Here is a 24,630-nt window from a genome sequence, read left to right on the forward strand (position 1 = left end):
TGGGGAAAGTCTGCATGTGAGAAAAAAAAGAGAGGCGGCGCTCATTTGCACATACCCTGTTGGTAAAAAAAAAAAAAGTTCACTGAGCAAACACTGCTGAAAATCTGATCCGAAACACTGATCGATATCACTCCACTTTATTCCATGTACAAGATAAAAAAAAACAAAAACCGGACATCTGAATGAGACCCAAAATATGGAACTTGTCACAATAGCAATTCAAAACAGCCTCATGCCATCTAGAAAAATTCCGTGTGTGTATATTTATTTATATGCTGTGTAGGACTGGCAGACGGCATCAGACAGAAGCATCAATTACATCAATCTCGTAACAAATTTAAGCAGACATTTTTATTTGTTTATTTAATTTTTAAAACACAGGATCCTACGGGTGTGATAAATGGCATCGGATGACCCTAGATTTTAAGATTTTTTTTCATGCCTGTTGTTGAACATCTTGCTCCACACATATTGGTATATGTTGGGTTCAGACACAAGTTAAAGGGATTGTCCACTACTGGACAATACCTTATTAATGGGCTACAGAGGTGAAGAACAAAAACAAAATAAATTCATACTCACATTCTGGAGTGATGCCGCTAATCCGCTCCATAGTCCGTGTCCGCTGATGTGACTCTACTGACTACAGAAGAGCGGCGATGGTTCTGTAGATGACGGTCAATTCTGGACCCATTATTTAAAGGTAACGTCTTTAAGAAAGGACACATCTGTAGTCTTGTTTTTACACCAGCATGGAGGCTGTGAAGAGGAGACTGCATAGCGAGACGGTCAAGCATACATGAGACGGCTTTCTGCTTCTATGGGAGTTGTGGAAACAGCCCAGAATTCTCAACATGGTCATTTTTATAAATCTTCCAGAGTTGGCAAACAATCCCTTCCCTTACTGCCCCGGCGAGGGTTTTTACTGTTTACTAGGCGTGAGGGGACGTGTGGAAGTTCAGGTTCTGGTACCCAACCTTTCTAAAGTTTGGTTTGGGTATCAGAACATCGAAAACAATGGGTACCTGAAATTTGGCCATCTCTCTCTGGACTTCCACCAGACCTCCAAACAATAAAACGGACTTCCAGGAGAAGTGTTCAGAGTTTAGCACTGGACACTATAGGCTCGATACAAACCCAGAACTTTTAAGTTCGGGTTCTCTCATCTCTTTTTTTTTTTGCTCATGATACTCCATGCATTTTTACAAAATACAAAAATAAAAATTGGAAGATAACCTGAGTACCATTAGTTTGTCAGAAGACACAACGGTTCCCTAGAACAAATAACAGCGGATGTAGATAGTGAAGGTTGGTGCAAGTATTTGTCGCTGTAACTATATCCGTACAACACTGTGCTTATTTTAACAAGGTCTATTACTACAAAGAAAAAATAAAAGGATGGAAGAAACGCCATGAAATCTGTGACCTGTATACAAACCTCTTCGCCTCTGGCCATTCACTTATACGTGGTCCCAAGCACCGTGCTGCCTGCCATCACCTTCCGATATAACAGCGGGGGTTTATCGCCCCATACGTATCAGGTTGGTAGGGGATACTAATAAAGGTGGGATGTATGTATCACTCGCTGTGCGCTCTAATCAACCCGAAAATGCAAAACTCACCCCCAAGTGAGTCATTGGGCACGGAGACTGACTCAGTGCGTCCTAAGGCCACACATTAACCTAACTTATACACAGCACCAAGTTATCCTTTAGAAAGCTACAAGTAGACATCACTTCACACCCTGTCCTAATATATAAGGATTGTTGGGTTTTTCAACAATTGAACCGTAAATCATTAATATGACATACAGGTGCTTCTCACTAAAATAGAATATCAGAAAGTTAATTTATTTCAGTTCCTCAATACAAAAAGGTAAACTCCTATATTATATAGAGTCATTACAGACAGAGTGATCTATTTCAAGTGTTTATTTCTGTTAATGTTGATGATTATGGCTTACAGCCAATGAAAACACAAAAGTCATTATCTCAGTAAATTAGAATACTTTATAACAACAGCTTGAAAAATGTTTTTAAAATCCGAAATGTTGGCCTACTGAAATGTATGTTCAGTAAATGCCCTCAATACTTGGTCGGGCTCCTTTTGCATCAATTACTGCATCAATGTGGTGTGGCATGGAGGAGATTAGCCTGTGGCACTGCTGAGGTGTTATGGAAGCCCAGGTTGCTTTGATAGCAGCCTTCAGCTCGTCTGCATTGTTGGGTCTGGTGTCTCTCATCTTCCTCTTAACAATACCCCATAGATTCTCTATAATAGATTCTCTATGGGGTTAAGGTCAGGCGAGTTTGCTGCCAATCAAGCACAGTGACACTGTTGTTTGTAAACCAGGTATTGGTACTTTTGGCAGTGTGGACAGGTGCCAAGTCCTGCTGGAGAATGACATTTTCATCTCCAAAAAGCTTGTCGGCAGAGGGAAGCATGAAGTGCTCTAAAATTTCCTGGTAGATGACTGCGCTGACTTTGGTCTTGATAAAACACAGTGGACCTACACCAGCAGATGACATGGCTCCCCAAACCATCACTGATCGTGGAAACTTCACACTAGACCTCCAGCAGCTTGGATTGTGGCCTCTCCACTCTTCCTCCAGACTCTGGGACCTGGATTTCCAAATGAAATGTAAAATTTACTTTCACCTGAAAACAACGCCTTGGACCACTGAGCAACAGTCCAGGTCTTCTTCTCCTTGGCCCAGGTAAGACGCTTCTGGCATTGTCTCTTGGTCATGAGTGGCTTGACACAAGGAATGTGACACTTGTAGCCCATGTCCTGGATACGTCTGTGTGTGGTGACTCTTGAAGCAATGACTCCAGCAGCAGTCCACTCCTTATGAATCTCCCCCAAATTTTTGAATGGCCTTTTCTTAATCCTTTCAAGGCTGCGGTTATCCCTGTTTCTTGTGCACCTTTTTCTACCACACTTTTTCCTTCCACTCAACTTTCCATTAATATGCTTGGATACAGCACTCTGTGAAGAGCCAGCTGCTTTAGCAATGACCTTTTGTGGCTTACCCTCCTAGTGCAGTGTGTCAATGACTGCCTTCTGGACATCTGTCAAGTCAGCAGTCTTCCCCATAATTGTGGAGCCTACTGAAACAGACTAAGAGACCTTTTTAAACAAATAGGAAGCCTTTGCAGGTGTTTTTGTTAATTATTCTAATTTACTGAGGTAATGACTTTTGTGTTTTCATTGGCTGTAAGCCATAATCTACATTAACAGAAATAAACACTTGAAATAGATCACTCTGTTTGTAATGACTCTATATAATATATGAGTTTCACTTTTTGTATTGAAGAACTGAAATAAATTAACTTTTTGATAATATTCTAATTTAGTGAGAAGCACTTCTATTACATCAAATGGATCTGGGTGAAGAGTGGTGGCATGAAGAAAAAGACAACAACACAGGTCAAGTCTGTGTCTATGGTAGGACATTTTTGCTACTCGATCTCCATAGCAGATTTTTAAAAATTTGTGACTGCCGATGTAAGGGGGTCTTCATAACATGCAAACTGGCACAAAGCCTCTAAATCACACATGTTAAACTCCGGCCTGTGTGCCAAATCCGGCATGCAGGGTGGTTATGCTTGGCCCCCGACACTAGAACCCCCACCCCTATGTGGGGCCCATTATTCTGTATGGAGGACTATGTGGGGCCCATTATTCTGTATGGAGGACTATGTGGGGCCCATTATTCTGTATGGAGGACTATGTGGGGCCCATTATTCTGTATGGAGGACTATGTGGGGCCAATTATTACACATGGAGGACTGTGTAGGGTCCACTATACTGTATGGAGGACTATGTGGGGCCCATTATTCTCTATGGAGCACCATGTGGGGCCCATTATTCTGTACAGAGGTCTAGGTGGGGCCTATTATTCTGTATAGAGGACTTTTTATAATAAACAACCATTCCATTTCATCCTTGCTACCATTTTCTCTGCAGTGCCTGCTTTTTGGATTTCTTCCACACAGCTGATGGTTTCTAATCTTGCAGTAAGAGACAAAGGTTTCATTTTTTCAAAAGCAACGCTACTGTCAACAATGGTACCGATATCTAGATAGTATCACAGCCCTTTTCACTTTAAAGAGGACCTGTTACCAAGTTAAGTGTGACCAGTTTTTGCTTTTATTTTATTCCCGCTGCTCCCCTGGGTATTCCGTTTTGCTTTTTTTTTTTTTTTAATCTGCCATAGTGTTCCAGAGATATGGGCCTTTCTATTAAAGGGGTTGTCCACTACTAGGAAAACCCCTTTTCATGTCCTAAGCTTAGCCCTCATAAAAAAAAACAAAAAAAAACACTATACTCCCTCCTGTGCCGGCTCCATTCCAGCGGTGTCGGCACTCGCTCACCCCGGGACTCTCGTGCTGTTGTTGTAACGCGTGACGCCGGCGCCCAATCATCACTGGCGTCACAGTTCCCGTCTCCTGTTGAGTTGAACATGTAGAGGAAGTCCTGGCTGCAGCTGATCTCAGACTTCCTCTTCATGATCAATTTGTATGAAGGCAGAGACAGTGACACCAATGCTGATTGGGCGCCGGTGTCACGTGTTACAACAACCGCACGAGAGTCCCGGGGTGAGCGAGTGCCGACACCGCTGGAATGGATCCGGCACGGGAGGAGAGTATAAGCTTTGCTATTTTATCGGGGCTAAGCACGGGGTAGGAGAAGGGGTTGTGCAAGAAGTGGACAACCCCTTTAAGTGCTATTTTTTTTTATGGTCTTAACCAAGTTGGCATGGCTAACAGGGCAATTATATAGGGCAGCCTATAGACCCGCCCCTAAAGAATCCTGTGAGCAATGACCCCTTGGAAAAGGAATAAAAATTAGCACTAAATTAAAAAAAAAAATGGCCCATATGTCAGCAACTGTATGGCGGATTTAAAAAAGAAAAAATAAATAAACCAGATTCTCACTGGAACAGCAGGAATAACAAGTGCACAAACTGCCCATGTTTGTCCCAGTGACGGGTCCTCTTTAATAGGAATTTTTCTACATTTTGCAAAAATTTTTTAAAAAGGTACAAATAAAAAGTGCTGCTCGCCATGTAAAAAAAATACATAAAAGCAGTCTCAGCTACAACCATCATAAGCCTCTAAACACAGGCCCGGGGCGGGGGATCTGCATGACGAAAACAATGCCCAAAGTCTTGTTTCTGAGGGTTTTTCATACAATGGTGACACAGAAAGCAAAAGTCCAATTTTTATTTTTTTTTTAATCCCATTTCTGAGGGAAGTGAGCAGCGCACAAGAGGAAAACTGAATGGTCCTTTTTGTCTGTGCTTTATATTTTTAACATATAAAGCAAATACATGTTTATCAGCACTATCAAAGCTGTTCTTTCATTAAAGACCCCGGGCCATTCATCAATGTCAGAGCGGTTTGGGAACAACGGTGGGAAGAAACGTTTATCTGCAATCAACGTCCAGGCAATTAATCATCCGGCGATACGCCCTTTTTTTTTTTTTTCTCCCATTTTGGTTAGCAATCAGCCTTTTATTCCACATTCTTGCGGTAACAGGGGCTCGTATTGATTATAAGTGCTATACATTCTCACGTCTCCTATACAGCAAGACGTCACCAAATGTTGTGTCTCCCGTTAGCAATCATATGGGTCATATTAGAGCTCATCTCTAACATGGGCGGACAACTTTCTGGCCTGAACCAATAATTGTTAGACAAAACTTTATTACCTAGTGAGTTTATTAATGCATTAATGACCGGACAGAATGAAGAGGACACACTTAACTGGTAAAGCCAATAATGGGTCCGCTCACAACATGGATCCCATCATTCTAGAATTACACGTGTTCTATATATTTTGGGGATTGTATTTATTCTTGCGGGATCAGATCATCATGTCACTCCTTTTATTTCAGTGCAGTAACAAGCACAGCCCAAAGGGGAAGAGACAATAAAATACCCTATGCAAAAGTTTTTCAAAGCCCAGACAATTACTTTAACATATATGTGTCTAGGTGCTATATGTTCAGGTCAGGAGACGCGCAGTCAGTCCAGGCATTGTGGTCTGTAGACTGATTGTGAAATGTGCTTGTGTGAACCCGGCCTTAAGATATTGATGACCTATATTTTGGATAGATGATCACTATCAGATCATTTGGGCAATGACAACTGCACGGTGCAGAGTTGTGCTATTCCTGCACCATTCACAGCTATATAGCCGGAAAACTGATTCTTCATCAATATCGCAAGGCTGGACAACCCCTTTAAGGGTATGGGTCCCATGATACGCATCCACGTGCGGCCAAAAGCCATAAGGGGGAATGAGTGCATGAGGCTAAGGCATCATGGAGGTATTCCTGGAATACTTGTACGCTCATTAGTCCCTGCCGGAGGCCATGGCTCTCGCCCGCATACGGCAGGGTGTGGGACCGTACCCTACGTGACTGTCGGCAGTGTTCTTTATAGCTTAATGGATCACCACTGCTTCCCATAGAGGCCATCTTTTTTTTAAAAAAAAATCGCTAAGAATTTGGCTAGGGTCACACAAGCATATTTTCTCTCATCTGACAGAATCGGGCCAATTATGCTGATCACAGCGCCATCAGAGAGCCATCAGATTTTCTCGGAAAAGGAGAAGATGGAAAAAATAATTTCCACAAACTCATTGACTTACATGGCCAAGTGCGATCCAAATATCAGATCCAACTCTGGCACGCAGCAATATTTTTCCTCGGACTGGCTTGGTCCAAGGAAGAAAAAAAAAAAAAAAAAAAAAATCGGACTTGTGCACGGCCCTATAGAATAACATTGGTCCGAGTGTGATCCGATAGTTTGTCGGAGCGCACTCGGACCAAAAATATGGTCATCTGCAAGAGCCCTGTAAAATAACCAAGAGGTGTTATTTGTTTTGTTTTTTTAAAGGACAAGTTTTCTGTGATTTGTTTTTGCTTTTTTGGAGATCTGGAAGGACACAAAGACATAAAACTTGTGTGAATGAGCCCATATGTAGCGTTTTAACACCTCCAATAGAATGTGTGTATAACAGATACCACTCATCAGAAGGAAGGAGTGATCACTGGCCGAGTGTATCCTGTCTGCTCAGAAATCTGGGCGTAATTGGACTCAAATTAATATTTGATATGTAATGTGAAGCAAGAAGAGCGATTATGTCATGGCGAACACAAAATTAGTTCTCGCTTGGAAAATTTCACATATAAAACAAATGAAATTTTCACTTCATTGTTTCAGAAAGAAGACCAGGCCATCTGTCACACTTGTGGTCAGCTTCAATCACCGCTGCCATCTTTCAGCCGTGGGTTCACTTCCCCCATGAGAAGACTTAACATGGGGCTTTCCGAACAGGACATTTCATTGTAATTATATTTCTGCTAAAATTGTATTTTCCACAAACAGATATCTTGTATTGCCGTCTGCTTGACCCCTGGCTTGCGTTTCCCCAGAAGGTCCGCCATTTTGGATGTCGGGTTCAGTGACACTGTAAGACGGATGTGCGGAGAACTGACAGAGAAGGATGACTGGGAAGGTCCCCGGCATTACGGAGTATGGTGCGACTCCTCTACCATCAGTCAGTGAAGGCAGATGGCCTGGCGTGTAATTGATTTCTTTTGCCATCCATTGATATGCCAAATTTACGGATTAGAATTTGATCAGTGCTGCACTTTGTAATGGCCAATAAACAGAAGGTTACATCAGACTTACTGATGGCCGCCGTGTCCTTTTCAGCACTCGTTTTAACACCACTAATGACGGCATTTAACAGGGTCTTCAAGCCTAAATGATACGCAAAAGCTTCCAGGACATTGGATATAGCTAGAAGGTAACGTGTATACTCCTTTGGCCAGTTTCTCTTGTTCCTGATATCCTAAAACTTACATTAAAGCATTCTCAAGGCTATGAGTATACACTGCATCATTAAAAGCACTGCATGAAGACAGTGCAAGTACCGCATAGGTTAATGGGTAGCTGACTGGTTAGGTCAGTATATAGCTAGCCACTACAATGTCTTCTTATCCTAAGAACGGGGCTTTGGTTACTTAGAAATTGGCTCTGCAGGCCCGTCTTGAATAGAGTAGATGTGCGAATGCCCAACCTTGGCGAGGCCAACCTCGGCTCCATTCATTTTTTATGGGCTTTGCGGCCACAGGGTACTGCAGAGGAAGGTTCTCGGAATCCACAGCAATATTTTTTTTCTTCTTCTTAGACAGCAGCCTAAAAATAAGAACATCCACCTTATTTATCCTCTTCCGCACCAGCACTGCCTCTCGGTCACTGCCAGTGGTCTTCGATGACATCACAACAACACGTGACCTCCGCAGCCGCTGGGCTCAGCAGTCTTGTGTGATCTGCCAAAGCAAGACCGCTATGCCCAATAAATGACTGTGGCAGTCATGTTCTGTCGTTAGGACATACCCCAAGCCAGGTACAAAGAGCAAACATGTGGCTAAAAAAAAATAAATAAATCTCCTTAGAGGCTCGTTCAGGACCCCGCAGTCAAATGAGCTCTCTGACAGATCCACAGTTAACTCATCCTGCAATCTGCTATAAAAAGTAATAGATTGAGACTGCAGAAAACAAACAGTTCCTAATGAAACACTATTAAAAAAAATTGTAGCTTTTTAGCCAAAAATACAGCATTTCAATGCCCCCAAAGTGTCTATATCCTGTAAGGTGGTCTTACAAGACAGATCGTGGTTGACCAATTCCGCCAAGCGTGCATGTTTTCTCAATGGGAAAACAAGAAATTGCTGCTGGAAAACTTCACTCCTGCTGGAACAAACGATCAGGCATCAGAAAAGTAAGCATGACCGATCTTTCTTTTCCTGATATTGGGGAATATTTGGGAGATGCCCATACATATTACCCAGACTGCGGATGATGCAGAGGTTCTGGATAAGCAGAGTCTTGTCAGTAAAGAGCAGATATCCCTTTCATCTTCGATCCATCGCTAGCTCAGACCGCCCCAATAACTGGATTCTACAATGCTTGGATATGGACGTGGCTCCTGCTCAATAAGCCGCAGTTTAGCAGACGATAACTAGCAGTGCTGCAGAGAACATTAGTAACAAAATACTTCAAGGTTAACAATCACTTTCTCTTTGTTCTCAGCTATGAAGCCAAACAAACCCTTGATTTATTGGCGAGGGTCTTGTTTCCTTTTCACGCTTCCATTACAACCCTGGAAGGGACTATTTTTAAAGACAAAGTTTAATGCGCTTTGAACGTTCACAGACGCAGTTTGGCTCCAGTTTTCGTGCCGGTTACTACCAAAGAAAACACAAATAACAGGACTGTTTATAGAGCTACTAAGTAGAAATGGAAGACTAGCGAAGACCTAATATGCAGGCCTCGGCCAACGCTGGAGACCAGACAGGCTGTAAGACGGAGCAAATGCGCTTTTATCACAAATACTATCGTCAATGAGCCCCTATGCAGAAAATGCATCAGGGGGTTCAGTCCAGCAAATCCATTTACTTCCCAGGAATCTTAGCAATGGGAACTTGCAAGTTGTTCTTCTCTTTGGATCATTGCATTCAGGAGATTTAAGCAAGGAACTTGTTCGGCTACAGAAAAGCAAAAAGGGACACACTGATGGGGCCACTGACTATAATGATGCAAATGGAGTCAGTCGGCTCTGTAAAGCATCATATTGAGCCGTATACACCTATTAGAGGAAGGCAACAACAAGACGTAGATGACGTGGTGTGATGAGAACCCTGCCTTAAGGGGGTTGTCCGACCTTAGAGTGACTGCAGACTTGTAGCTATGTGACTTGTGAATCCCTACATTGTGCGCACTGCGCACTATGTGAACATTCTCTGGTGCCAGCAGTCATGTGATCGCAAGTATGCGATTTGCATACTTCAGGCCACATTCTGACTAGACCTGTCCAGCCTCGATCAATACACTTGTATTGAGTGAGGTCACACACGTCCAGTCTGCACGTGATCCCATGTATGCAAAATGCACCGAAGAATCCTGACAGCAAGCAATGCGCGCGCTGTGAGGATTCACAAGTCTGCAGTCACATATATCGACTGCAGACTTGTAGCCTAAGGCCGGCAACCCCTTGACAAAAATGTATATGTCTTTAAATTTTATTTTTTAAATTAGAAAGGATATAAAATAATCTGCATAAGTTGCCTGATCATTCCTTATCTAAACCTTGGGAAAAAGTTAGGATTAGGAAGTTAGTTATTTGACAGGTTTAGCCAATATTTCTTTAAGGGTTTGTCACAGATGGACCCTGTAGAGAGGATCTGTCAGCCTAATCTGCAGTCCTATGTAAGGACAGCATATACCAGCTACAGATCCATACTCAAGGTGGCCAAAACAGCACAAAAATGTTGTGTTATTTGGCTAACCGTAGCACTGAATGAAAACCGTAGACTCCTAGTCTGGTGTATTCCTGAGATAAGTGCTCCCCCACCTCTCCGGCTGGTGACGGACAGGCTGCCATGTATACATGCGTACACTGCAGGCTGTCAGTCATGGCAAGAAGGGTCGGAGGAAAGCTTCTGTGGTGTACACTAGATGGAGTCCACTGTACTCATTCCGCGATCCCATGTATAATATTCGCAGTGGCAAAAAGAAAGGGAAAACTACTCCTGTGCTATATACCTGGGCAAAGACAAAAAATCCTGATGTTTCAGAGCCGATTGGAGTGTAAGTTCCTAGTTGTTCTGACAATACAGCTTGTGTCAGCGGCGTGGGTGTTAATCTGTGGTATTACTAGAGTAAACCCGCTGTTTATGTAGAGGGCTGCAGGACGGATCACCCGCTGCGGGTCACACAGTGTTATATGGCTGCCATGACTTTGTGAATAGTTCAGCGCTGGTGACAATTTTACAACTGTTCCCAAGTCGGTTCTACGTCTGTGCTCAACTCTCGGGGCTTTAAATTCACGTTGGACAAACACATAAATCTCCTTGTTATTGGCCGTGCCGCTACCCAGCCAAGTTAGGAACCCTTCCAGTGACTTTATTTACTCACTTTAACGGCACCTCTCTTTAAATTAATTTAATACCTGCCTATTTTTGTTTTATTCTCTGAATCCACAGATCAGCGCTCTCACCCCTCTAAACACTCCAGTTAATTAATGTACTGTTACCGCCACCTTTTTTTCCACTATAAATATTCTCTTTGTCATAAGCTGTGAAGGCTGCAGATATTCCCTAGCAGTGCCCTAGACAACGCACAGCATACACAACCCCCTGAACTTATTAAATAGTCTCTGGACTTTAGAAAACTTTGATTGCATTTGATAGAAAATGTGCGAAATAGACAAATTGATAATTATTTTGTTACATTTTTTTTTTTTTTTTTTTAGTTTTACCACCTAAAAATCATTTCAAAGTGTAGTCGTACTAAGTGTCTCCCTTCATTGTAACCTGCGGCCCACTGCCAGCTGTCACGTGTAAGAAGTCTCTAACAGCAGAAATACTGAGAACTATTACATGAGGTGGAGGCAGGTCTTTACTAGTATAATCCTAGTCTATTGATTAATCACCAGTTTGCCAAAGAGGTGGGTTATAATTTTAGACAGGAAAGCTATTGGGCTGTGACAGAAGCAACGCACGGTTGAAAGTGAGGAGAACGAAAGTTCCAGCACCTATAGTGCCGGAGGAATACATATAATGAACCATCACACACAAAGAACTGTTTGCAATTTACCAAAGATGTGAATTGGAACAGTTACTGGATATATTAGACAGCAAGATCTGGTGTGAAAGAGCAGGTCGACTTTAAATACTGACTCGCGGCAATGCACACATACACATGTGGACAACAGATGGATAAGAGGGTAAGCACCTATTACGTTCAGGTGTGTAACTAATATTTGTGATTGATCTGAGGGTGTATAAATGAAAAGGTTTTAGGCACATTAGCTTCAACTCCTTGAGAAAGCATTGTGCAAAAAGGCCGTCGGAACGAGGCATTGTCTGTTGGTATTTATTTTAATAATAATTATATCTTATTCTATATTGAATCAAGTTTAGATATGTATTGATGCATGTGCAGTTTATCTAAAATGGTGCCCCAAGGTACTCAAATATTTATCAATGAATGTCACAAAAATGTACTAACAAATAAATATTTAATGTCAATGACATAATATCTAGGGTGAAGGATCAGCACCTCGCCACCCCGCCTGACGTCACCATTACGTCAGAAGGATCACGTGATGCGGTCTCCCCACTTTGAACCAATGTGACGTTCCGCACCCCATGGGGACACGCTAAGTCAGCTTGGCACAATTTTACACAGACACCCCCCTGTCCGCAAGGGCCAAGGAAGGCACAGGGAGTGAGAGGAGGTGGTCTACACAGTCAGTGACATGGCACCACACTCGCCCACAACCCTGACAGGTTGAGAAGCCCCTTTCACTAGCCCCAGTGAAACAGAATCTTATCAGTTTGGTAGAAATGCCACCAGTTCCTCATTTGATATAAGCCCGGTCCGTTAACAGGAATTATCGGAAACCAGCCCTGGTAGCGTGGAAAGTTAAACAGAGCAACGGGATTTGTGGATTCATGGATTGAAATAAAAGAGCAACAAAGGATAAATTATATAATTTAATCACCTTAAGGGCACACTAGACAATACAATACAATACACTATATACAGGATGGTTATACATATACAATGGTCAGATATGCAAATACAATAGTGGTAGGACAAAAGATATAAATAAACGGATAATGTCAATTACAGGTGTGACATCCAACCATGTGTGCGCTGGACTTCAAGGGCATCGGCTTCCAGCTGGGTCCTAGATCCTACACCGTACGTTACTCAATGTGGCCCCTCGTTCAAAGTGGACGACATGGCCTTACACTAGCTTTTAGCACTTTTGGGGTCATTCCCCTTCTGCCCTCCGGGCGGAACCTTAATCCCCTCCAATGGAGGTTAGTAGCAAAATCTCCCAAAACCTATGAAAGAAAATATCTCCTTTCTGGACGGTACTAGGGCGGTGGTTCTGGTGCCATCTTATCCGACTGGACCCCTGCTATGCATGGAGACTAAGCACAGTTTGCTACCTCCCTTCTACTAGCTGTTCTTTGCATCTCCATGCTCCTGGGTGCTAGAATGGATCGAGACCCTTGAAGGCGTCCGGTCCGGCCTGGAGATCTCGGAAATGTATGCGATGTACCGCTATGACGTATAGTAACTCCATAACTCCTTATGAAACCATAGCTGCCTTAACAAAGCAATATTAGACCGCATGTTTTGGATCTACAGGGTGTTTTCTTGTAAAAGGTTGCATACTAGCTAACTGGTAGAGGTGTGAATCCCTTCTTTGAAGCTGGTCAGGTGTATTGTTACAGCGGCACATGCGGAAGGGGGATTGTAGCTGCCATCAGATCCCCCCCCATAGTCTTCACATCTAGACTAAGACTAAAAGGGTCCACCTCGCTCTACACATTACACTATGCCCTTTCTACTCTCTATGATCATACAATCATTGTAGAACTGGTGCAAATCAATTTGCTAGGACAGAGTCCATCAACCATATTGGTAATTTACAGCCGATGGACGGGACCCCAAGAACTGCCTCCTACCACTTGGCATCTGAAACTCTTCATTTGATTAGCCGGCCTGTAGTGAAGTCATCGTTGTGGTGTCACGCCAGGCCAGCTAATCAAGAGAAGAGCCACAGATGCTGTCAGGTTACCCAATCAATTGGCACCGGCTCTACTTCACTGCATCTTCAAGAGTCTCAATAGAAAGAAGATATTACTTTCCAACCTCACCAATGTGCATGTAGTTAGAAAAGCAGCAGAGAAATGTAGCATCACACGCTGGATGTTGATGAAATTTGGATACGTTTTCCAGAAGAAAAGAAACAAAATCAGGATGGTAACCCAATATCTGCATTATCTTATGTGATCTTGTGTTGTCACCAGGTCCCATGTAAATGACGTTGTGATCAGAATGTAGACATGTGTGGACCTGGCCTACAGAAGAGTATGCTAGCATTAAAGTTGCAGTACAGCACTACACATGGACTCCTACTCCCCAGACCCTCTCGTAAGAAGCCCGTGGGAATTTTCTTGAAAGGAAAAACTTATTTTTTTTATTATTTTTTTTAAGTTTTTCCTTTCAAGAAAAATTTAATCTCCCACACGTTGCCTCAAGGACATTACACCCAGCCACACTCTGCTCGATGAGGGGCAACCATCCTGAAACAGGCTGCTTGCACATTGGTTTCTGGCTTGAATTTACACCTGGGTCAAGTTGCATGGCTTGTTAAAGCATCATACATTGATTTATAGGCCAGCTATACTTGCGAGATAGATCTTTTGCAGTATGGAGGAAAACTAATTTTACTATCCAATCTTGGGTTAGAAAAGATTACCCCTAGGGACTTTAAAGCAGGGGTGGGGAACCTTTTTTCTGCCAGGGACCATTTGAATATTCATACCATCCTTCGGGGCCGTACAAATTGCACATCAACTCCACCCACAAAGTGCGTCCTGACGCTGGCACTGGCACCAGGACGTAATCTTTCAGTGCACGCGCCTCGGTCTTCAGTAGCGAACGCTGCGTGGTGTGCTCACGGAGTAAGAAGAAATTAAAAAGTTGGTGGCTGTCAAAAGCCAGTGCCGACCCAAGCACTGCGGTCTCCGGTAATCTGCCCGGGGGCCGGAGAAAAGGTCTGAGGTTCCCCATCCCCGATTTAAAGCTTGATTTTATTTTTAGCTAGAGTACAACTGTAAAAATAGCACAATTTGTATTTTTCACATTTCAGCATGGTTGATAATGAACATTATGATACTATGCCTTTTTAACCCCTGAGAAAACAAACTATACGGTATAAAATACTGTAAATTTAGATCAAAAGACCACTGTCTTGTGTACTACTTTGCATATAAACTTACAAAATGAATAAATAGGTGTTCTTATAATATATATATATATATATATATATATATATATATATATATATATACACACACACACACATATACATATATATATATATATATATATATATATATATATATATATAAATCCTACAGTAAAAAGACATTATAAAGATAAAATATTTTATCATATTACACATACATATCAATAAAATATTTCAGGGAAATTTTAAACACTAAGCGGACATGTAAAGGGAAGGCGTATAGTGAAATATATCATATCATATAGTCAATAATGAATCAGGTCATGAGCGTGTATTGCAATACAATAATACAATATACTCAATGGGATCCATTTTAGAAAAAGTGAATGTGGATCTGTACATACAGTATCTAGACGTAATTCAATATGGAATAAGACAATTATTAAAATAAATATTTTTACCCAGACCAACACACATAAAGGCAGTGCACTGATGAACGTTTCGCACACTGCTTTCTCAAGGGGATGAAGATGATATGCCCAGAACTCCCCATTCCTCCATTTATACACCCTTTGGCCAATCACAAACATTAGTTACACACCTGAACATAATAAGTGCTTACTCCCGCATCCATCTCTTATCCATATGTGCACTGTCTCACGACAATGCACACATACACATGTGGACAGGAGATAGTTGTGGGGGTAAACACCTATTACGTTCAGGTGTGTAACTAGTACTTGTGATTGGCCAAAGAGTGAATAAATGCAAAAAAGGTTTTTTTGGCACATTAGTTTCAACCCCTTGAGAAAGCAGTGTGCGAAACAGGCGTCGGAACGAGGCCATTGTGTGTTGGTCTGGGTAAAAATATTATAATAATCTTATTCTATATTGAATCAGGTTCAAATATGTATTGATACATGTGCATTTTATCTAAAATGGATCCCATTGAGTAGATTACATTGCAATACACCCTTATGAACTGATTATTTATTGACTATGATATTTCACTGTACCCTTACCCTTTACATTTCCGTTTCATGTTTGATATTTCCCTGAAATATTTTATGTATACGTGTGTAATTTGATCCAATATAATTTAACTTGCATAAATACATTTTATCTTTATAGTGCGAGTCACTTTTTGCTGTAGGATTTATACTTTGCATATAGTAGTGCAAGAAAAATGTGTAAAATGTCACGCACCATATTAGCTCGATAGTTCAAGCGCTTTAAAACCATTACTTTACGTCGCACAAAATTATTATGTGTATTAAATCTTGAACAGTTACGTTTGAAAATACAAAAAAGGCCGACACATTTGGTAACTAAAACTAGGTTATGGCCCAATTTAGAAGAAAAAGAAAACCAGGGCATGGCTTGGCATTTGCACAGTCCATAAAAGGCACAGCTTGCTTCTCTTTGGGCGCCAGATGCAGTAAAAGTGTTCGGGAACAAATACCGAGACCCAGGTGTTTCATGAGGCTCGATGCAAGGAACGCAAGCGCTTCAGAAAAGAGATTGTGCCGTTATATAGAGAACTAAGCAATGATAACTAATAACTGGCCACACATCCTAAAAACGTGAACCACACCGACAGGCAAACTTGGGACGGAGATTTTCAGATCATTACTGAATGATGGCCATTATGTGATTAAATTGTTTTTATAACCTCACTGCAACATTAATCATATTTTTGTAGACCACAATTTTGATAGAGCACCTCTTTGCACAGGCTGTAAGAGATTAGAGAAACGTTTTCTTCCCAGAAACAACATTCGTGGGCAGTGGCTAATACTGTAATTTAACTGCCTGAAATTTCCCAATAAATTGGATATGACATTAAGGAAATCTTTCAGTTTACAAAATATTCGCAAGTGCAGTTTTGTCCAGTATTAAAGTGAATCTGTCGGCAGGTTTTGGCTATTTATTCTGAGAGGGCTAGTGAGCCTGATGTCAAGGATGTATCACTTATTTGGCTGTGTGTTGTAGTTTCAATACAATCAGTGTTTTATCAGCAGGAGATAATCACTATAGAACTAGGTCTCATGTGCACAGCAGTCAGGCTAATTTGTGAAACCCGCCCCTTAACACTGATTGGAAGCTTCCTGTGTAGATTGTTAGCAAGCTGCCAATCAGTGGTGTGGGCGGGGTTATACACAGCTCAGTATTCTGACCACAGCTACATCTACTGCAAATAAAACTGAGATTCTATCAGAACTGCACAAAGCAGCCCAGTAAGTGACACATCGTTGGAATCAGGTTCTCTTTCCCTAGATTATGCTGCTGTCAGATTACATCACAAAAATCTGTTGACATATTCCCTTTAATACATTTTACTTAACATAAGATTTAATGACTATGTCCACAATAACAAATATAATTTTTTTTTGTTCAATCGCTTCCTAAATGCAAAGCTAAACAACCTCTCAAATAGTCTTCCTGAAAATTTTTAGACCATTTTGCAGCTTCAGGGTTTTTAGTCCTTTATCTAGCTGAGTACTTTTTCAAAAGCAATACAAATCCGTCAAAGTGTCTGCCCCATTTCGCTCTCTGCTCTCTCCTCTGTATTCTCTGAAGACCGCAATTCAACAAAACTGGGGATGAACATGCCAGTCTTGATGAAGAGGCATTTTGGAGGCAGGTGCTCCAGATTCATTGAGAGGCATATTCTTTAAAATGTTGCAAAATACGCCATATTGAAAATTACTTCAAAAGCCTTATTCAGATGTAAAGAGAAACAATTTAAAAAGTGGAACAAAACATATAGGGAATAAGGTGAACATACAAAAAAACACTAAAAAGGAGCAATTTATTAAAAAAAAAAAAAAAAAAAAAATAGAGAAACCCCAGTGATGAATCGGTGCCTGAGTGTTGGAGATAGTATCAGGGTGGGATTGTACACAGAACAATTTGGAGAAAGGGGAAAGCATGGACAGTCTCTGGGAGGGCAGAGAAAATGTGCTGAAATATGAGTTTATGATATCCACATAGAGACCGCAAATCCAGACTATATTACTAACTGCAATAAAACAAAAATCCAAAACATGGATCAACCTTCAAACTGCATATCTGGAGGTCTAAAAATGACTGAAGGAATGAATTAAGATTGCACACTGAAACCAAGCACAACTAAACTAATACATGTAAAAATATTTTTAACATGTCAAAAAGTGTTCATAGTCTTTACGGTTCAAAAGAGAACAGTTGCCCAAACCCAGCGATTTCTGACAGCGGTTTTTCCGTCCTCTCCTCATTGACAACACCCTTGCCAAGCATTCATGTAAATGGAGAAGACATGAGAGGTAGCTAGAGGGCACATTTAGGGAACCCATAAATGTAGTGGTGGATTGTCTTATGATGAAAAGCCAAAAATGTGTATAAATTTGCAAGAAATATTTGCAGTTTTTCTATTTGATTTTTGGCTGTGCAGCTTATACACCTGGAACATGTTAAACAATGTGCTTTACTTGCACAAGCCAAAAAAAATGTGCAGTACAAAAAAAACTGCCAGGTGTATAGGTAATCACAGGCAAAGGCTGCCAACCTGTGTCCCACTATGGGGTTTTACTGACTCCAATCCTGGAAGGCATCTAGTGAGTTACAGCATACAGGTAAAAAGTATCGCAGCCCTGTAAGAATTTCAGGAGCACTCACCTGTTTCGCAACTTCTCTTAAGCAAGACACACCCCGCTCAAAGTTTGGAAACACTACGGAACCATACTTCTGATATTCTGGAAGTGGCCGGATTTTAATTGTGACTTCTGTAACTACTCCAAGAGTCCCTACAACAAGAAAACAAATTCTAGCATATAAAAAGGAGAAAAAGAAAGGAATTCCAGGTAACAGCTGCATTAACAAAAATATAGACAAATATTACACATTGTAGGTTTTCAAGTATCTTCAATAATGACCTGTAAATTTTAGATGTTGGGATTTTTCATTGCAAGTAATGAAAGAAATACTTTAATATTTGCTTTGTTTTACTAATGCTAATAGATTCACTAGGTTCCATTTCCTTTACTAAGGTGCATATTTTGGATCCATAGCTTTTCACATTACACTTTGCAAACTCTGTTTTGAGGCCTTCAAGGGGTTTTCCAGTGCTTTTATATTGTTGGTCTATCTTTAGGATAGGTCATCAATATCAGATTAGTGGGGGTGTAATTAGCTGTTCCCGATGCCAGCAGTGGGCGGATGTAATCCGTTGTGGAGCAGGACGGCACCGCTATGTCACCTGTAAAATGGCCCCAGCGGGGTGCTGTAGATCCACCTTTATTCATTTGAATAGGGGTGGATGTGCCGTACCCAGCCGCGGTCACTATGCAGTTGGCAGGTCTGTGACGCTCTGCAACTGATCACATCCGGCTGATACAGAGAACAGCTGATCAGTGGGGGTGCAGGGTGTCGCACCCCCACCGATCTGATATGGATATCCTATCCCAAAGATAGGCCATCAATATAGAAGTACTTCAAAGTTAGCACTCCAGAGATTTTATTTTAATTTACCCTGACACTAGTCCCCTTCTTTACATTATTCAGCAAGTACTACCTTATTTATTTCTATCTGAAAATTCATGGTATCCTTCTAAGTAAGGTAATGTGATCTTATGGTGACCTCCTGTGAATCACATGGCTTTAAGGCTGATGGTAGACACAAGTCCATCGAGTTCAACCTACAACCTAATGTTGATCCGGAGGAAGGCAAAAACCCCATGAGCCAGATGCTAATTGCCCCATATTAGGGGAAAAGATCTTTCCGACTTCACATACAGCAATCAGACTAGTTCCCTGGATGAACGTCCCATCACAGGACTCATAACCTGTAATATTACATGTACATATTTCAAGACAGGCATCCAAGCCCTCCTTGTCCTTTTGTAGTGAATCACTCATTACAACATCATGGGGCACAGAGTTCAATAGTCTCACTGCTCTTACAGTAAAGAATCCCCGTCTGTGATTAGGATTAAACAGATCTCTGAAGGGGGTCACAATCTCAGTTACCAGAAATGCCTGTATGATGTACCACTGGAGCTTTTCACTGCCATAGGAATTTGGTATTTTAACCAGTTATCGGTAAGTACAAGAAAGGCCTCTTTTTTTCTGTGATGTGTTAGGGCCTGAAACTTCTATCATAGTTACTGGTGATGATTAGACAGCACCTGTCACACAGTTATAATGGAGAACATCACAGTTCATGTTCCCAACTATTTACTGTATCCTGTTTCATTAAGCAAAAAGGAAATAATATATGTAATGTATATTCATTTGTCTTTCTACTCTTATGGTAGACAGCCTATATTTTCTGACGACCATGGTGTTGGGTCTTCATCCTCGTCTTCCATCTTACCTATCTGCAGTGTATTTTCCTTTATTCTCCTCCGCTTTGCGCTCACACGTTTGTCCCTCATCTTTACCTTGGGACATGGCTGATGGCAGGTTATCTATGTGCTACACAGTAAGGTGGCCCGGTGGGTGTGCGGAGTAGGGTGAAGATGCTAGAGAGGTGCAGCTGGAGGTGATGCTGGGCAGCCAGAGTGTAGAGGTAGCATAAACTCGATTCTCAGTCTATATGAGCTCTGCAGCTCCCTTCTTTGCCACAGCAAGAATATCAGATGTCAGTTTTTTTGACCGAATCAACTATTTCATCCCTTAAAATCTACGCGCCGATCTTCTGTGTCTCTTCCTACAGTGAGATGAAGATCTCTCACCGCCTGCGACACGCATGCTCCTGCATAGGGTACAGTCTCCAGCCTCTCCGATGCCTTCAAAATTATTTCTAGAACTATGTCTCCTGTCAAATATGTTCGTATCACATAGGGAGGGGTGGCTGTAACACAATACATTGGACATGTCCATACCAGAGATACTGCCTACAGACAGCAGTTCCTACATTGCAGATGCAGGTCAGAAGGTTGGAAATTCCCCTTTAAAAACCATAACAATGGGGGTGAGCATCAAGAGCAGGTCGGCACCCCTTCTTCAAACCCTGACTTATGCCCCGACAGGGCAATCTGGGTCATTTTGGTCTAGCCAGCAAATCATTAAGCGTCACATAAAACATCTTAAACTGCACTTTAAGTATCTTACATAATCATATTTCCTGTAGATTTAATTTGGGGCCTCGCTCGCCTCTCGCCTAGAATCATACGAGAGCAGTTATAAAGCGACAAATTAAAAATGATCACAACGAGTGAGAGAACTTTATTGAGTGCTGTGTGCAATTTATACACATCAATTTTCCCCGGAAAGAGGAGAATAATACACGTGGATTTCACAATGATCTATGTGCCGAAGAATGCAAATTAATTTGATATATACATCTACAAATACACGCACGAAGCCGAGACCGTTCATCCTCACAACCCGGCACAGGATGAACATTTTTTTTTTTAAAAAAGCAGCAAAACCGGAGGGGTTAAAAGGTTATGGTGACATTATTAAATGTTATCCGCAAGGTCAATGGGCTATAAATGCCACCATAACTGTAAGGAGGATTTAAAAGGCTGTGAACATTATAACTATGCTGTAAGATATACAACTGATGTAATTGTATTATACCGCAATATAACTGTCAGCGCAATAAATCTGGAAGCTCTGCATTCTGAAAAAAATGTACAACAAGTTCAGGCAAAGAAATGCTTAGGCTTGTTGTTTTTTTTTTCTTTTTTTCCCCCTTTCTTAATTCATCACCTTAAAATAGTAGTGCCAGCAATTTATCAAAATTATTGCCATGACCTGATTTGTTCTCCTATGGGGACGCAAGACAGAGGAAAAGAAAAAACGTGAGAAATAAATAATTTTGCAATTTTTTTTAAATTATGGATTCAAAAGGCAAATCAGATTTGGACAAAAAAATGGATGATTCCTAAAAGAACAATAAAATTGTAAAATAAAAATTATAAAAAGAAAAAAAAATATCATCATTAAGCCTCTCTTGACCAGAGTTATTTTGGACCTTGATGATCACGGCAAAATTTCACAAAATCAGAATGGTGTGTTATAAAAAGGGAATTCTTGGTTGGGTTTGTTTCCAAAGGCCCTCACATATTAGAGGGGTGTCAGCCCAACCCGCGAATATGCTTTGTGTAAACAGAACAGGATATTCAAGATGAGAGCAGAAGAATCGTATTAACAATCGTTCTGTATGCATGGAAGATCGGTCAGACAATCTATTAAAAGACCGCCGATCGGCCTAGATGTAGCCGATCAGCTGGGATTGGGCAGTGTGAGTGGGCTCAGACAGCTCAGTACAACTCAAGGTCATGGGAAAAGGCCTATAAGTGGCAGACTTGAGGATCTAGGATGTTATTTAACTTCTTAAGAAGCCATTGCCCATGGAAGTCTGCCGATGGGCTTTTAAACTAATATATACAATTGAGAAATTCTCTGCAGCTCTAGACTTAAGTGGTTGCCCACTAAGTTTTCATTGATGGCCTATCTTTAGGGAAGAGTCACACAGCCGTATAACTCGGAAGAGGATCGCTTCACAATGCTCGGACTGGCCATCGGCTCTCCCGACCGGAGCACGGCAGGTGCATAGAAATACATGCTGTCATTCTCGGGTCAGGAGAACCGATGACCAGTCCGAGCATGGCGGTGCGATCCTTGTCCGTATCATATGACTATGTGACTCATCCCTAATCATAGGTAATCAATATCTGAATGACGGGGTATGAAACCCGGCAATCCTGCCAATCAGCTGTTACCAGCACCGGCTGGAGATTCTCGGATGCTGCCAGAAGACAGCAGCTCCGTCATTTCTATATTGGCCGCGGCCGGGTGCTACAGATCTACTATAGGGGGTGCCGAGTGTCGCACTCCCACCAATCATATATTGATGGCCTATCCATCAATAAAAAAAGTAGTGGCCAACCCCTTTAAGGAAAACGCTAAGAAAAGCATATTAGGGGGGGGGTTTCCATAATATATAGTAATTCCTAGGAAACAAAAACCTCAATCTAACCTTTTTAGTAAAATACCACCCTTAGCCATGTGGCAAGGCCCGTTAAAGGGTCAATATAGACTTTTAGGAATAGATGGCACTAGAGTTCCTGTTCTGTTCCTCTCTAAAGACGTAATTTCAGTATTTTAATTCACAGAGGAGCATCGCATGGCTTATAAAGAAATTGGGGATGGGGTTAGAACAGTCAATATAGTAAGAAGGAATAGAGGTACAGAGAGATACATAAGATGCATGTACACTAATGCCAGAAGCCTCACCAACAAAATGGAGGAATTAGAATTAATTTTGTTGGAAAATAATTATGACATGGTAGGGATATCTGAGATGTGGCTGGGCGAGAGCAATGACTGGGCAGTTAATTTACAGGGCCATAGTCTGTTCAGAAATGACCGTACAAACAAGCGAGGGGGGGGTGTTTATATGTAAAATCATCCTTAAAACCCATCTTACGTGAGAATATATCTGAATCTAATGAAAATTTAGAGTCCCTGTGGGTGGAGATAAGGGGAGGAGGAAAAATAATAAATTACTGATTGGGGTTTGTTATAAATCTCCAAAAATAATGGAAGCAGCGGAGAATATCCCCATAAAGCAAATAGATGAAGCAGCGACTCAAGGAGAAGTCATTATTATGGGGGAGTTCAACTACCCTGAAATACATTGGGGAACAGAAACCTGTAGTTCCAGCAAAGGTAATAGGTTTTTGACAACTTTGAGAGACAATTACCTTTCACAACTGGTTCAGGACCCAACAAGAAGGGGGGCACTGCTAGACATAATATTAACCAATAGGCCAGACCGCATATCAAATATACGAGTTGGGGGTCACTTGGGTAATAGTGATCACAAAATAATACGTTTTCATGTATCCTTTAATAAGATGTGTAGTAGAGGGTTACAAGGACACTAAACTTCAGGAAAGCAAATTTCCAACGGTTGAGAGATGATGTTAGTGCAATAAACTGGGACGATATCCTGAGACATAAAGCTACACAAAGCAAATGGGAGACATTTATTAGGATCCTGAATAGGACCTGTGCACAATATGTACCCCTTGGGAATAAACATGCTAGAAATAGGAGGAAACCACTATGGCCAAATAGAGCTGTAAGGGGCGCAATAAGTGACAAAAAGAAAGCATTTAGAGAGCTAAAGCAAGTAGGTAGTGACGAGGCATTAAATAAATTATGTAAAAACCAAATCAAGGCAGCAAAGATTGAGACAGAGAGAATCATTGCCAGAGAAAGTAAAAATAACCCCAAAATATTCTTTAACTACATAAATAATAAGAAACTAAAAAATGATAGTGTTGGCCCCCTTAAAAATAGTCTGGGTGAAATTGTGGATGAGGATGAGGAAAAAGCCAATATGCTAAATGATTTTTTTCTCAACAGTATTTACACAAGAAAAACGCATGACAGAAAACATGATCAGTGATAACAAAAATTCTCCATTAAGGGTATGTGCACACGATGCAGAAATGAAGCAGAAAATTTCTGCATCATTTCTGCATCTCCCTGGCAGAAAAAACGCATGCAGATTGTGCATGCGTTTTTCCTGCAGAATACATGCGGATCCACATGCAGATTCACAAGCGCTTTCCAGGCGATTTTAGCATCACCTGGAAAGTGCTTGACAACTAGGTCACACTATATAAATCCATGCAAACAGCATGGATTTATATAGTGTGACCCGAGAGAGTGTATATACTTACCTCCGATGGCCCGCGCTGTTCTGCTTTACAAAGTTCCCGGCTGCCGGCAACTTTGAATTGAAAGACCTGCCGACGTCAGCGTCACGTGAC

The 24,630-nt window shown here is 41.4% G+C and overlaps 1 protein-coding gene across 1 annotated transcript in view; it reads right to left on the reverse strand.

Annotated features, from left to right (window-relative positions):
• AGPS (alkylglycerone phosphate synthase) overlaps positions 1-24,630 on the reverse strand; it is a 205,768-nt gene that overhangs the window by 84,408 nt on the left and 96,730 nt on the right. Inside the window, exon 11 of the mRNA XM_073646879.1 lies at positions 18,515-18,642. Coding sequence (XP_073502980.1) covers positions 18,515-18,642 — 128 coding nt within the window. The remainder of the gene's footprint in view (positions 1-18,514; positions 18,643-24,630) is intronic.

Source organism: Phyllobates terribilis, unplaced genomic scaffold (assembly GCF_046119375.1).
Source record: "Phyllobates terribilis strain yellow unplaced genomic scaffold, ASM4611937v1 Scaffold_9__5_contigs__length_417890890, whole genome shotgun sequence".
NCBI lineage: Eukaryota > Metazoa > Chordata > Amphibia > Anura > Dendrobatidae > Phyllobates > Phyllobates terribilis.